The 15,793-nt window shown below is 53.3% G+C and overlaps 1 protein-coding gene across 8 annotated transcripts in view; it reads right to left on the reverse strand.

The window, feature by feature from the left end:
- Positions 1–3,457: 3,457 nt before the first annotated feature.
- UBE3B (ubiquitin protein ligase E3B) overlaps positions 3,458–15,793 on the reverse strand; it is a 53,153-nt gene continuing 40,817 nt past the window's right edge. For all 8 annotated transcript variants that reach the window (XM_040619802.1, XM_040619805.1, XM_040619804.1 and 5 more), the window contains 7 exons: positions 15,060–15,197; positions 14,674–14,739; positions 12,881–12,939; positions 10,307–10,489; positions 9,723–9,834; positions 6,639–6,731; positions 3,458–5,681 (listed from right to left, as the gene is read on the reverse strand). In XM_040619802.1, the coding sequence (XP_040475736.1) occupies positions 5,490–5,681; positions 6,639–6,731; positions 9,723–9,834; positions 10,307–10,489; positions 12,881–12,939; positions 14,674–14,739; positions 15,060–15,197 (843 nt within the window). In that variant the 3' untranslated portion in view covers positions 3,458–5,489. The remainder of the gene's footprint in view (positions 5,682–6,638; positions 6,732–9,722; positions 9,835–10,306; positions 10,490–12,880; positions 12,940–14,673; positions 14,740–15,059; positions 15,198–15,793) is intronic.

Below are 15,793 nucleotides of genomic sequence, written 5' to 3' on the forward strand. Positions count from 1 at the left end.
TGTCACATGCCGCCCCCCACCCGTCTCTTTGCCTTCAACTTCAGGCTCCCCTCCCCCTGCTTGGGGGCCCCTCTCCCACAGCCCCCTCAGTCTCTGCTTGCACCCAATGACTTCTAACCCTCCCCAGCTCTCCCACACTATCGCTCCCAGCGCACGGGATGTCCAGCAGATTGTTCTCTGCGGAGGCCAAGCTAGTGGAGGTAGAAGGGGGCCCTCTGTCATCACAGGGACCCAGGGCTGAATCCTACCTCGGGTGCTTTCTAGCTGTGTGGTCTCATGCCAGTGAATCCACCTCTCTGAACTTCCACAGCCTCATCCGCAGAATGGACTACCCAGGGTCCCAGGGTGGACAACTTGCGAAGGACCGGGGGACGACCACTAGTTGTAGGATGCCCTTGTTCCTACCGTCAGTGAGAGATGGGATGTGTCTCCCGCTACTCACCACCTCACCTTTGGTCTGGCGGCTTCCTCCGTCCCAAATCCCTCCCTTCTTGCCTCCAAAGTGCAAACCCTCTTTCTAGGTGAAAACAAAGGAACGCATCCTTTATGGCCCCCTTCTCCCTAAACACAGATGACCCCTCTTTTGACTCGGAATCACTACTTGTCCCAATACGATGGAGACACAGTTTAGGCTGTGACTCACACCCGTTTTTCAGATGAAACAGCGAGGCTGGGAGAGGTGGTCAAAGCTCCTGCAGCCAGTGAGAGGCGGGGCTGAGCTTGGCGCCCAGGTCTGTGTGACCCCACCGCCCCAAGCTGCCTGTGAGGTAACCAGGAGGGTTCTTAGTATGAGAGGTGATTTTACTGATGAGAAAAGAAGATTTGGGGAGTTGGAAACTTGTCCAGAGTCACTCACCTGACCTGAACCAGATTTTGATGCACAGTTCAGGGTCTTACCCTACCTGCCTGAACGCTGGGCCCTGGTGGACTCCTGAGTGTGGTGTGCGGGACCACGCCAAGCCGTCAAGAATCCAGGACCTGGGCGCCCCCAGACCTGCTGCATCGGGATCACCCCGGTGACTTGTGGGCATGTGGACTTTTGGGAAGCTCGGATTTTGATTTCCTCTGCAGGCATCTTTGGGGTCAGAGCAGCGGGTCACATCTTCCGCGGGGTGTCTCCTGGTGTCACTGGGTTTTCTGTCTGGCTGTCTTGGTGGAGGGTCTGGAAAATGACACAGATCTCATCCCGGTCTTCCCAAGTTTCTGAGTCTCCCTATGGCTCAGAGACCACCCGACTGCCATGGGCTGGGAAAACTAAGAAGGGAAGGTGGCTGCTGGTTCCAGATTGTGGGGAGAGGCTGGGCCGAAGTGTGTGCTGGGAGCTCAGGACATGGCGAGGGCTCAGGCAGAGGAGGCAAAAACCCGAGGCAAAGGTGAAGCCCAGCAGACGCTCCTTGGGATGTCCTAATACCTGTGGATGCCTCCTTGCAAGGAGTCTGAAGGACAAAGATAATTCCAGAGAGAACGTGAGTTAGGTCTCCGGAATAAAATAATGGCGACAGACCAGCCACGAATCACCATCCACAGAGGGCCTGGCACAGGATGGGGCTCTTCAGGCCACACTGCATGCTGGCTGCTGCCACCCCTGTTGTATGGAAGAGGGAGGTACAGCCCAGAGATGCCAGGGGCCGTCCCCAGCCTCGTGGCCAGTGAGCCCTGAGAGCTCAGGCTCCAGAGTCAGTCGTGACGCAAGCACGAGCTTGTAAAAACTATTACTTCTCATGATGCTTATAATGAGCAAATGACTTCATCCTGACTCTGAAGACCGGAGAGACCCGCGGATCCCGACTGGGCCTCCGTGAGTGGGAGTGTGGGAGTGTGAGGTGGCTGGAGGCCATGCAAGCCTGGAAACGCCTCGGCCGATTCCCCACAGGCAGCGTGGAGGAGGAATGTGGCTCCCCGCCATTCTGCAGAAGTTCCACTGGGAGACCGCGGACGAGACTTGGCCATAGGATTTCTCACTGCCCTGCCGTGACTGTCAGCAGCAGAAGCTACTAGAAGTTGGGCCAGGGCCTGATGGACAGGCCACAGGCAGCTCTGTTTTCTTCTAGTGCAGGCTGAGCAAATGGAGGCGGAGGTCTAACGTCTGATGCTGACTTGGTGCCAGGAACTGAGTGTGGTGCAGGCCACATGTTGCTTCACACAATCCCCCGCCCCCTGAAGTGGGCACCGAGATTCTCAGGAGGCACAGGCTGATCCCGGCACCGAGCCAGGGAAGGTTCACATGCGTCTCTGTGGTCCTGAGCCCTCGCTCGGCTTCCTGAAAAAGTGCACCACACGAACCACGGTTCTTCAGCTGCTCCTATCGACCTTACTTTCCAGGAAGTAAGTCTGAGGTCTAAGTGAGGCCTGGATCCACAGATGAACCAACCTTAGAGATAACAGGTCTGTCCACAACCCCGCCACACACCGTTAGCAGCAATGACCTCTGCTAAGTCAACAGGACAAAGACAGGCTGATGGCTTTGCCGCAGTCAGAAACACGGGGGAGAGCAGTTCCGCCTCAGTATCCTTAGGCACTTGTAAGTTCTGTCAGTGTACTAAAATTGTCTTCATTTAAATAAATTTTTAAAAAACCCACTTGTTTTTCCTAGTTTTAAGAACTTTCTCTTTGCCGTGATAACATGTAGAGGCCAAAATGTCACAGAACGAGGCTTTGGATTTTTAGGTAGGAGTGTCTCACTGGATGCTACCGACGTTATCTGGGGAGGTGGGTTCTTCTCCTTCGGCGGTATAAATGCTCCACGTGAGAAAACCCGGCACACACCAGTTCCTCTTGGGTGCCCAGGCATTCTACCATAAAAGGGCCATCAGGCTTTCAAGGCTTCTGTCCTGAGTCCCTGGATTTCAACGGGGCAGCCTCCTGCTCTGACCCTCCCGGGGCTCCAGGCCAGAGGAGGCCGCAGCCGCCGCAGACGAGGGGAAAAGCCAGCTGAGGAGCTGGAAAACCAGGCCGGTTTGAGATGGGTTTTCTGCTGAGCGTGAACGTGGGCGGAACAGAATGACACAGGGCTGTGTGTCCTGCAGGTACAGTCCTCAGGGAGTAAAGCCGCGCACACGTAGCTGTAAAATTTGCCTTCAGATGCTGTGAGTTACGTGGATGGTTTTCAATGAACACACACCTGCGCTTGTATGTTTCTGTGTAAAACACGTAATCCGGCGTGATGGCTGCCTCGGGAACGTGGGGGAGAGGGACCAGGGCCTGGGTGGTGCTGAAGGTGAGCTGAGCTTTATCCGAAATGTGCTGCCTCTCAAAACGGAACCGGCAGCAGACGGAACACTGGCAACCGCTACTAACGCTGCGTCACCGGTGAGACTCGGGTGTCGTGTTTTCCTCTCAGTCGTCTTTCCACTGCAGGAGCGTGCGTGCCCTTTAAGCTCCAGGCGCCCCCTCGGGAGCTACCCAGGCACGTGGTCCTAAAGCGCTCCTTCCTCCGATAAAAAGCAGAACACAGCCATCACGTGAAGTACAAATTTAATAAAGCCTTTGATCACGTTTTAATCCCTAGGTTATCTATGAAACCAAAAAAGCCCCCACAACTTTTTAGAGCCATCAAGAGCCACTGAGGTGTCAAGGAACACCAGCCATGTAAGTACAGACTCAGTGTTTTCAATAGTGCAACATTTCCAACTATTAAAGAGAACAATTTAAATGAAATTACAAACCACCCCTCCTCGTCAAAAGAACAAATAAAGTTGGTGTCGGTGCTTAGAAACCACTCTCTCCCCAACCCCGCACCGGCGGATTCTCAGATAATCAGAGTCAAGATGGGATCGAACGTCTCTGTGCGGGCGGACAGTCATTTGGGCCCCGGCATCAATGCACAAACCTGCTCCGCGTACACACACGCACACGCGCGCACACACGCACACACACGTTCAGAGGAAGTCTTCAAAGGAGTCGGGTATTTAAAGTGACAAATCCATAGAATCAGAGTTTACTAACACATCTTAAACAATAATAAATTCCTGTCTGTCTTTAAATTCCTTGCTATCTTTCCATCAAAGTAAAGCACAAACTCTTTTCCAGAGAAGCCCAGGGGCTCTAACGGAGCGAGGCTTGGGCCCGGGCAGGACACGGCACCTAGCTGCAACCCTCTGAGGCAGGCCACGGAGACAAGTCTTGCCCACTTAGCCGCCAACACGAAGGTTTTTGCCAGAAGGTGCTCTGCTGACTCGGTAGAAAGCTGCAAGCCCCCAGCCGGCTGCACAGGGTAGAGGAAGGACCAGGCACTCCTGGCTTCGATCTTGGTGGTGGGGATGCATATGGAGCTTGACGAGGGGGGCGAGGGTGGATGGCTGTCAACAGACCATGGACACGCCTTTGTCTCAATTCCCTGGATCTAGAATAAAGTTCTCATGATAAGCAGGAAGAATGAGGGCAGAGGAGCACACTGGGTTGGAAGAGAAAACGAAGTAAAAAAAATAAAAACCAAAAAAACCCAACCCAGAGTTTCCTCAGCCTTGGGAGCTTCCATCAGTGCGAAGGGCTCCCAGTTCCCCGTGCTGAGGCAAGTTTCTTGGGATTTTACCATCAACGGGTGGAAGCCACGGCCCCAACAGGCTGGGTAACTCGGCTAGTGTTTGCTCCTTACTAGACAACAAGGAGGCAAACAAGCAGTGGGAAGGCAGCTGCCCCCTTAGGGATCAGCAGGCTTTGGGGAACAGCCAGCACCCTCTGGAAACGGAGCTGCTCTTAAGGGCCAACAGGATTTTTCTCCCAAAGCCAGGATGACAATGTGAACGCATGAGACGGGATCAAGCCAGTGGGGGTGTCCTGGTTGCTCGGCCGGCTGGGGCCTCAGAGCATCCGAGGCGAGACTGGGGGAGGGGCACTGCTGCCATGTGGAATGCATGGTTTCAAGGTGGGGGCAGCACCCCGAACTTGCTGGGCAGGCACCTCTGCTTCCCTGGGGAGCAAGTGGACCTGGCTGACTGCAGAGAGGCCGCTGTGGACGGGGTGGAGGCAGAGACTTTGTTGAGTGCATAGAGGCTTGGCAAGGCCTTACCTGAGTAAAGAGTTTTCAGAAACGGAAGGAGAGCATCTCACCTGTAGTGGGCTTTGTGCAGTCAGGACCGTATTGTGAAAACCGCTCTGGCCTCTTGGAGTTCCTGGGACTTATTCATGCACAGCTCACTCAGAAAGTTAAGGAAAGAAAAGACTCACCAAAATCCCAAACTATCAAAAGGAGAAGGCCCTCTGTGATCACAGGCCTGGGCTTCAAGCCCTGGAAAGTAGGAGAAAAGGACCAGCGCTGGCAGAACCTGGAGGTTTATTCTCAACACCCTTCCCATCAGTGTCACCTGGAGAATGCTATGGAGTTGTCATGTGTGTCCCAAGTAGTTGAGGCCACAGGGGAGTCTCATGGCTATAGAGAGTGAGAGGTCACCCGGCTTGTCGGTCACCCGCTCCTAAGGCGAGCCTGCCCCCTGGAGCTGGAGGTCCCTGGGACCCCAGGAGTGGGCCAGGGCAGGTGGCGGGAGCGGGAGCTAGGAGAGCTCGAAGCCCGTGTTCATGCTGATGGCGTAGCGCAGCTTCTCCCGGAGGACGCTCTTCTTGCTGTAGTTGGGCAGCTTGAGCAGGTTGAAGCAGGTGGAGGAGGTGGGCAGACGGCCACCCGGCTCCCGCTTGCGGATGGTGAAGAAGCCCCGGAGGACACTGCCCAGGGTGTCCCCCGTGTCCTGAAAGCACACACCAAGCCTTGGTTGAGAGGCACCCAGCGAGGAAGCCTGGTGGGTGCCAGAGCGGGCGACCCAGGAGAGGACCTGGCTAGCCCTCAGGACTGAGCAGCACGGCCACGCCGGTGAGACTGCACTGCTGCCCGAGGCCAGCCCCCGAATGGGTGACACCCGGCCCCGAGTGCTGAGAGCACAGGAGCAGCCCCGGCGGCCAGGTCCTGCATGGGGACTCCTGTGTTAGGTAAGCGCTCAGAAAGGGGGCCTTCTGGTTAACTGCCAGTTATTGGTTAAGCAATTTTCAAAGAGCCAGATTACTGTAAACATACTTTAGGTACAAAAACATGTCTAAATGCAGCCTCCCATCTCCTCCCACCAGCACGTGGTAACATGGGGCAGCCTTCCTTAAGTAAGGGGACTGAGGGTCGACTAGTGTCATGGGGATGTGGAGGCCAGACTGCAGAGGCATCTACGCTCAGAGGCCGCTGGGTTTGTGCAGGCGGGGGAGAGGGGCTGAGACACTGAACAATGGCTACTATTCGAGCACCCCTTCCACACAGTGTGATAACCCGAGGCGTTTGTTCTCCCTTACAGATGAGGAAAAGAAGCGGCTTGCCAGACATGGAGGGCCAGCACACAAGTGCCTGCCCCATTCCTAAGCCGGTGTCCTCACCCACCCCCCACACCGCCTCTCAGACCCGGAGTCCCGGCCAGGCCACAGCTACTAAAACCACCGCAGATACCCTTCCTGAGGGAGTAAAGAGACAGGGAGCTCCGAGAGAGCTGAGGCCCCACAGCAGCCCGAGTCTGAGGCTGCTCTCCGGGCTGGAGGGCTGTGGAACCTTCTCACCTGGCTCCCAGGAGCTGTGCTGCCTGCCCCGCGGACACAGAGCGCGTGAAGGCTCCACCCAACGGGCACAGCAAACCCCACAAGAGCGGCCGCCTCTCCCCCCACTGCGGTACCTGGTCATCTGACACTTCGACACAGCGGATGGAGAAGGGAGGCTTGAGGTAGGCGAATCCCAGGAGCGGGGGCCTGGAGCAGCTGGTCACGAACTGCAACACAAAGCAGGTTGAGGGGACAGAGTGGGGCTCTCGTTCCCTCAGCAACAGGCCCCGGGCAGGCGAGCTGCTCTTGTTTGCTTTCTCCAGTCACAGTATGGCAGGACAGTGACAGACCGTGCATTTGGCCCAAGAACTGGTACACGTCTCACATCTCTCTAAAGGGTGCTGCTCTCGAAGGTTCAAACACATGAAAGGCACACCAGTGGATGGGACCAGTCGCTTGTACGCATCAACCCAGGAGCTGGTGGAGAATGTGCAGCTGAAGAGCTCGGGAACACCACAAACCCCCCACCACAGGACTGATCTCAGTGGGACTGGCACGCGGGCCCTTGCGTAGAGAGACACCGCGCATGGGAACACTGGGCAGAGAGAGAGGGTGATGCCCCCTAAGCATGGCACGGAAGAGGGCCCCCCTCCCCTCGCACCTGGCTTTCTGCTCGGCTTCCTAGCCAGCCAGGGGAAGGTGTGCACGGGCACTGGGTCACAGAGCAGTCTCTGGGAGCTTGGCTCCCGGAGGCCCCTCTCTGACAGACAAGTCTGCCCGCGGCATGCAGACAACAATCAGGCGTCCAGTGCCAGCAAGGCTGAGGGGCACACCAACGCCCAGACACTGGGAATGGGGCCTCTGGGCAGCCAGCTGTGCTCCCTTGTTACGCTCCTGGGACTCCTTGCATCATCCAGATGGTAGCACCTGTGTTATTTCCCCATACGTGCCAGCTCGTGCCTGCACAGAGGAATCGGACCGACTCAGAAATCCAAGTGATAAACCTGCAGAGGCAAGTCCTAAGAAACCATTCGCTTTCAGTACTGAACATCAGCTAAAAACGCTCTCCCTTCTCCAGGGGATGTACGGGCCTGCTACTTACAACACCAAGCTGTGCTTCAAAAGTCCACGGCAAGCTGAGTGTGTGTGTCTTAATATAAATATTACCACTGAAACAGTGTTCTAAATGGCTGTGAGATTCCTGAGGGCATCCAAAGAGTTTTTGTGTGGCACATTTCAAAAAGCCGTTTTTACACCAAGTATCAATGTTACTACCCAGTAGTTTATTTTCCACCAACCAAAACATAGCAGCAGTGCCTATTAAGAAAGCAGGGCTGAGCACTGTGCTGAGCACTTTGGGGCCTGGCCTCGCCTAATCGCTCCTCTAGGAAGCTGTGTGATTCGCTCCGTTTTAAGGATGATGAGACAGACCCAGAAGGGCCCGTGCCTATCCCAATTCAGGCAGCTCAGACCTGCTGTGCGCTGCAAGACGGGGCTGGTCAATGGATGGAGTGCTGCTTTGATCCCCCTGGGATGGGAGGAGGAGGAAGAGAGGGCACAGGAAGCTGCCATCTGCTAGCGTCACAGCTAAAGAAAGCGCAGTCAGGCCCACTCCTGTACAACAGTTGTGTCTCCCACCGACCCTGGGGCCTGTCTGCAGGAACTGCAGGTCTGGAGAGCGGCTATCCAGAGACATAAACATGCCCGCTGTGTAGGACAGACTGCACACAGGAGATACTGGCTCTCTCCAGTGTCTTTCTAGGAGAGGCAGGGGGAGTGGTTTTACGGGTCGCCAGGGAGGGTTTTGCCTGTAAGAGGCGCTGCTGGAAAAATGGAATTGGTTCTCTTAAGAATTTCTGTAATTGGGGCGCCTGGGTGGCTCAGTCGTTAAGCGTCTGCCTTCGGCTCAGGGCCTGATCCCAGAGTCCTGGGATCGAGCCCCACGTCGGGCTCCCTGCTCTGCTGGGAGCCTGCTTCTTCCTCTCCCACTCCCCCTGCTTGTGTTCCCTCTCTCGTTGGCTTTTTTGTCAAATAAATAAATAAAATCTTAAAAAAAAAAATAATAATTTCTGGGATCATGTCTACCTGCCTACGCCAAGTCCTTCAAAACCTGTAGGGATGACCTGGGCATTTCTGCATCTAGGAGTGGGGGCCTCCTTGATGGGAATGAACTCTCCTTAGAATGACAAACCAAGGAGAAAGAAAACCCGTTGTCATTTCAACTGGTGGTGATACTGTTCATGTTACCTCAACAACTGAGGTCACTGGAGACCATTCTAGAAGCCCAAATGTCTAAAGGAAAATATTTCAAGGCACTTAAATTTACCCTCAGAATACGGCAAAGTGTTCATGATAAAATATCAAATAGAAGAATGAGTGGCAAAGTGATGATTCTATCTTTATAAAAATATATAAGTACGTAACAAACACACAGACAAGTGCGTATGTCATCCAGTGTCCTATAAAACGCTTTGCCAGTGTCAGTAACAGGAAACAACATGGTGGCATCGGGGGGAATGTTTTGAACATTTACAACTTTAAAGACATCAATATAAGGGAACCGGTTAATGTCAGCCACTCTGTTTGCAAAAATACACATTGTTAGCAGCCTACTCAAGCACGTGTGTTTTATTGGGACACTGTATGTGTGGTACTGCCTGTTTCACACTACTGAGAAAAAGGGTACACAGAGGCAGTCCCTGGAGAGTAGGAATGAGACTGATCAAATGTTTGCTTATCTGGGCCACCTGGCTGGCTCAGTGGCGGAGCATGTGACTCCTGATCTTGGGGCTATAAGTTGGAGCCCTACTTTGGGTGTAGAAATTACTTAAAAATAAAAAAAACTAAAAAAAAAAATTGCTTGTCTGTATTTTAAGGTAATAAACACCATTTACTTCTACAAGGAAGGAAGAAATGAGATGTGAGCAAGGCCAGCACCAGCGAAGGGGAAGACAGAATGCTGAGCCCAATGAGCTCAAGCCCACACAGGCCTGTCTCTGCAGAGGGGTACACAGCAGCTCCTGGGCCCACGTGACTCGGCCCTGCCTCGAGTCTGTTTGGTTACTGCATGACCTACCATGTAGGGGGCCTACGGGAAGGATATGCTGATGATAGGAGGTCCTCTTGATCATTTTTTCTCAGTATAAATTATTACATCAAGTGGCCTCTAGGTTTATGAGAATATCTATGAACACGCATCTACGTAACATATAAAATACCTTCAGAAACATGGCTCTCTCGTCGGGTGTGAAGTCGGAGGCCAGAATATCCCAGAGCCAGATGATGACCCTGTGACTTCCATGAAAGCCACCGTAGTACACCGTGTGCTTCCTGAAAACAATGCAGAAAATGGGCTCAGCCACACATTCCAATGGGTGCTTACAGACCCAGGCAGGGACGGGATTTAGCCAAGTGGCACAGCAAACTCTGGCAGGCCTGGGTGCCCCTGACTTCTCTTAAAGGCAGAAGTTCATGCCTTCATAACCCATGTCCCTGGAAGCTGAACAGGTGGGGAGCTTAAGAGCTGGCCCTGTGACTCCCGAGCAGGAGCTAACGGGAGATCCTGCACTGCCATTTCCCAGAACTCTGGGGAGCCCAGCAGTCCTGACACCTGCCTAGTCTCTACTTCCACTTCCTAGTCTCTAGGCAGACAAGTGGGGGAGCTTTTGTTCCAGAGCGAATCACCCAGTGATCAGGGAGGAGCACACTTGCAGGTGGGCTCCTGAAACAGAAGGAGCCCAGCAAGGGGGCAGCTCGCTCTTCAGGAGGCCGGAAGATTTCACCTCCCCCACTCGCTCCTTACTTTAAATCTTCCAGATCAATCTCAGCATTGTCACCGGAGATGAGACGCTGTAGCTCAGGGGTGGAGAACATCCGGGTCCACTCGGGCTTGATAATGGAGCGGAATCCGCTAATGAGGGCGGCCGTCTGGTTTTTGATCTGCGTGTGCATCCGAAAGTGCGCCATCAGATGGATGTAGCTAATCCTGTTGCCGACGGGAGAAAACAACGGGAATTAACGGGCCAGGCTGGGCTGCTACCAGTGCGCTGAAAGAGGAGTCCAGTCGTTTCTGGACCACTTCACAAACACACCGATGGTACCAGGGCGTTTCACCAGAATGATGACGACGGTGATGCTGGCCCTCTTGAACGGCGTGCTACGTGCCACTGTGTATGCGTTCAAGGGCGCTACCTCATTCACTCCTCCCCCAAAACCAGTGGGTCAGACATCGGGGAACTCCCACCCTACCAAGAACCCAAGTGAGACATTTTCCAGGTAAGGAGAGGGCCCTGCTCAGTACAGAGGGTGCTTTTTGGACTTTTATTTAATTTCATCTGATTAAGAGAGAATTCCGTCCTCCAGTTAGCTTTAAAATGGAGAAAAAATGGATTCATGATGAAACCTCCATCAAAGCCTTGCTAATCTGGACCAAGACTCTAAGCCATGAAAAGTAAGCCTGCAGAACGTTGTGACCAAATGCAGCTGGCTTGCGCTTAGGTTCATCGGGGAGGTCAGAGCACTAACAACAGCTCCAAGCAGATGGTCTTCTGGGCCTGCTTTTCTGAGCACAATGACCTCATATACGACTGTGTAATACAATGCAAACCTTCCGAACAGGTTAAATCCAGGCTTGCTAGCATGACTGATTTCTTAGCAAAGAACCTGAGCCCAGCCCAGGTACAACTCCCCAAATCCCAAATAAGCACAGTCCAAATAAAAATTTTACCCCACAGTGCTCAGACCTGAATTTCTGACTTTGAAAATATGCCTATTTAAAAAAATTATCCAGCAGCAGACTTGCACATCGAGACACTTAAGTACGACTTTTTCCATTATCGATAACCCTTTCGTGCACGCTTTGAAGCAGGTTGCTGATATTGTTCTATTTTACCAAAAGAGAGAGGGGCACTTTGGAGGACTTCTCCATTTAACGCCCACCAGAAAGTGCAAAACCAAATATCACCCCTAAGGAGGGCAGAACTGGCGTTTCCAGGCCTTTTAAGATTGTCTGCCGAACCGAATCCCCTTGCCCTTATGCTGAGCTTTTTTGCTGAGAACGTGTAAGAGTTTGTGAAGCGGCTTTCCACATAGGTCCAGGCAGCACAGGAGTCTCACTCCAGCACAGGCTGCGTCGGCCCACTGCCTCTGGCTGTGATCCATGCCGCTCCCACCATCACCCCCGTGCCAGGCCCGGCGAAACACGGCCGATCTGGGGGTGGTGGGCTCTACGGGGCATGTCACATCGCTGACACTGGTCATGTTCACTGCTCTCATTTTTGGAGGCCCCCCCTTTGAGCCAGACGTCCTGAAAGGTATCTTACACGCGTGAGCTCACAGAAGCCCCCTGAAGGGATGGTTAGAGGCCCACGGCAGGAAGCAACAGGATGCGCCCCTGCTCTCTCACACCCCCGGGCAGCGCCTCCCAACCTGAGCTCCCGGCTCTTTTGTCAGTTGTCCAACTAATGCCCCGTGGCCAGGAGTCAAAACTGGGGTCTTTCAATCATGAGGAGAATCAGGCCTGTTCTTCTGCCCACACTGACAGTCTAAACAAAAGCTCCACAAGCATGCAGACTGACCCCACCACCTGACCCGAGAGGGCCAGGCTGCTCGGGCCGCAACGCGCCTCTGATCCAAATGACTCACCAGGTGGGACTGAGCTCTCCCTTGTCACTGGGAGAGTGAGGCTCAGATTAACAGTTCAGCTGCTCAGCTGAGCCTGGCGGCAGGAGAAGATTGATAGATTGACAGAGGGGCCAGTATCTACTCCTCATGCCAAGTTCTACTGTTTTAATTAGGTGAGAACAGTGCGGGTGGAGACAGTGCACTGAGGAGTTTTGCTTCTAGGGACCAAAGAGGGTGACATTTATGATAGATTTCTAAAAGCCTGTTATCTGTGACAATAGCTGCCGGGCCTCCGAGCCCCCCACGTCTAAGGGCCTGTCTGTGGCATTTGAATTCATCACTGTGTGTTCTCAAGAACAGCGTTTATACAACTGCCACATGCTATCATTCCAAAATGATCTGCCCCTCCAAGGTGTCTTTCCGCCTCCGTGCCCTCTGGGTTCAGGACTACGTGCCGGAGCGGCTCAGGATCCATTTGTCTGCATCTCAAGCCGTCATTAAATTCCTAGGAACACCGTGGCCTGGGTGCCTCTGACCTTAGATGTGCTACTGCAAAAAATAAATTGTCAATTCTTATTTTGCAAATCGAATTTAATACAATTTTGGCCTATGAACTGTAACCAGTAAATTCCATTATGATATTTATGGCCTCTTTCTACTTCAATCTATCTTAATAAATTCTCAAAGTAAGACTGGAGAGCCAGAATGAAGTCTTTTCAAGTGCTGACCTTAAAAATCTAATTGCTATACTCACTTATTTTCATTTGTAACAGGAATGGTCTTCCCTCCAGGAATCAGTTCATGGCAAACGAGCTGGGGGAGAAGATGGGGTGCAATTACTCGAGAGAATTCTAATGGGGAAATAAGGCTTCCTGAAGATGAAAGGGCCCGACACTGACATCCATAATAATGACACAGTAAGATGGGACGTGTTTGGGAATAATCATTTTCACAAGAAGCCAGGGGGCTTAAAGATCAACAAGCAGACCCCGCACAATCAATATGGAAGGTTTCTTCTCACCCGATCCTCATGCAGACATTTGTACTAAGGTGTCAAGACGTCATAGAGAGGACCGTGTTTGCACTATGAGCACAGTTAAATAAATGTTGGTACAACCCTACCCTGGAATATCGTGTGGCTATTAAAAATATAAGATGAAAATGTGTATTTGTTGAGAAGATGAGAAAACAAGATTACATAATAACACGCATGGTATGGTACCATTTCTGGAAAAAAATCAGTTATATAGGCGCCCAGGGAGAAAAGTCTGAAAACACGGACGACACATTAATAGTGGCGCTCTCCTGGCAGTGGCACTGTAACCAGGTTTTTCATGTCCTGTGCTCATCTTACAGCAGAATCTGTGGTGAGCGGTTTGCATTATTTTTATCATGAGAAGAGAAAATTCTCAGGAGGAAGGCTCCAAAATCTGACTTTGGATTTGAAAACCATAGAATCAAGTATTTTCCTCAACTTCAGGCATTTTGGGGGGGGGTCACCTAAAAATCAAAGAATGCATAATTTTAAAGCTAATTTTAGCAGAAATTCTACTAACAGAATATCCTGGGTCTCTGATGATGAAGAAAGGAGCGACTGTGGCCTCTAGTCCCACCGCTGACCACACCTTGAAGGCAACTGGGAGGACTTGAGCTGGAAGGGCCTTTGGCAAGCCCCCAGCCTGGTGTTTCCCAGAAAGGGCTCCAGGGAGCGCCTCGTCCATGCGCTACTACTTGGAGAACCTCGGAGAACAGCTCTGTGAGAAGGAGGAGGACCCTCCCTCACAGGCTCCTCAGGTGTTCACGGCGTCCCGCTGGCCCCAGCCGGGACTCACATTCACGAAAGGTACTTTTGTGAGATAAGAGAAGCGGGGCTCGGGGAGACGGAGTGACCTCTCGGAGGCGATGCAGTCTTGGCTCCAAGAGCCAGCTCTGCACTACGAAGCCCTAGGTCCGGTTTCTCCCGCAGCCCTCAGAACACAGGTGCACCGAGGCTCACTCACGCAGGTGTCTGCTGGGACATCACTGGACGGCGCGGAGGGCACTTCGGGGAAAAGCCAAAAAGAAAACTCCGGGAGGAGACTCCTCTGCTGCCACAGTGTCAAGGGTCTTTTCTTCCTGCTCTGCTCTTTATGACAAGCAAGAGCAAGGACTGCATTCTGTTCAAGGCACTTCTCGGGTGGCTTCTTCCCCTCGCAAGTCAGAAGCCTCCGTGTGTGACAACTAATCATCACCATGGCAACGAAAAGCAATGTTACAAATGGGGAATTAGAGCCTCCATCAGGAATGACCCACAGTGCGGTCTAAGCAAAGCAGGGTCTCTGTGGGGAGCTCTCCGAGGGCCAAGCAGGCAAAGGCCAGGTCACCTGGGAATGGAAGGGGGAACGCCCCCCTTGCTGGCGAGGCTGGAGTAGGGGGATGGGCGAGGGAGCCAGACACCAGAGGACAGCCAGCCTCGGTTTGTAGACCTTCTCCTGGGGAAAACACCAAGAGTGGGGCAGGTCCCAGGAAGCCAGCAGAGGGCGGCAAAGAATTGCTCGGCCAACCTACCTGACCCATGACGTCCTCATCATACGACAGAGTCAGGCCCAGGTCAGCGATGTCCCCATCGTAACGCTAATGTAACAGAGAAGGGGCAAGAGTTGGGACCAGGAAGGCCATATCCTTAAAAGCTTTAACACTTCCCCTCCTGCACGGTGCTACGTGGGAAGGACCACTATGGCTGCCACCCAGCCTGAAGCAAAGGGAAAGGCTACTCATCACAGTGAGGAAGGAGGTAGAAGTGCCCACAAGGGGATATGGGGGCCCGTTGTGGCTACAGACTGGCCCCTGTACCAGAGCAGGCAATTGCCTCCCACCACACGAAAACCCTGAGGCCTTCACTTCACTGAGTTTACACCAGGCTGCAGCTACGCCCTCTGCCATGCCACACTGACCTTAATGGAAGTGAGGTTTTTATAGAACTCTGAGTCCAGCGAAGGAAGCTCGTCCACAGAGCTGTAGAAGATACTGTGGTGGTGCCCGAGCAGCTGGCTCAGGAAGAAGGACGCGAAGGGCACATCCACCACAATGCCCTGCGAAAGGAGAGACAGAAGCTTGCCGTCTGCCATTCAGGATCCCATCTCAGTGACCTTGTTGGGGTGGCATTGCAGAGGTGCTCCCAGGTCGCCGAGGACATTGCTAGGTGCTTCCTAAACTTTCCACGTGGAGACCAGTACCCCCCGACCCTTCAACACCATCCAGAGCCTCCTGGGGACGTCACAGCACAGCAGTTAAGGGCACAGGCTTCGGAGCTGCACAGCTCAGGGATCCAACCCCAGCTGCTCTGCTGCCTGGCTGCAGGACGTCGGCTCTCTCATCTGTAAATGGGGACCAGCACAGCCTCCCAGTTCTACGGTTTAAACGAGCAGGGCAGAGAGGAATGCAAAGCATTGGCTCTCACTTGGAGACAAGGCAGGGGAAGCCTCCCGGGGAAAGACCCATCTAAGCTAGACCAAAGGAGCACAAGGTCTCTCGTACGAGCCCCACAGGCGTGCCCCGGGGACGGATCACAGAGCTCTCTGGCCATAGCACAGTGTGCAAAGGAGCGGAGGCGAGGGATCGGGGCCAGGTCAGGAGGAGTCTCCTGGAGTCTGAACTCTACTGGAGGGCTGCAGGGAGCCCCAGGAGG

The sequence above is a fragment of the Ursus maritimus genome, unplaced genomic scaffold, assembly GCF_017311325.1.
Source record: "Ursus maritimus isolate PB19 unplaced genomic scaffold, ASM1731132v1 scaffold_33, whole genome shotgun sequence".
NCBI lineage: Eukaryota > Metazoa > Chordata > Mammalia > Carnivora > Ursidae > Ursus > Ursus maritimus.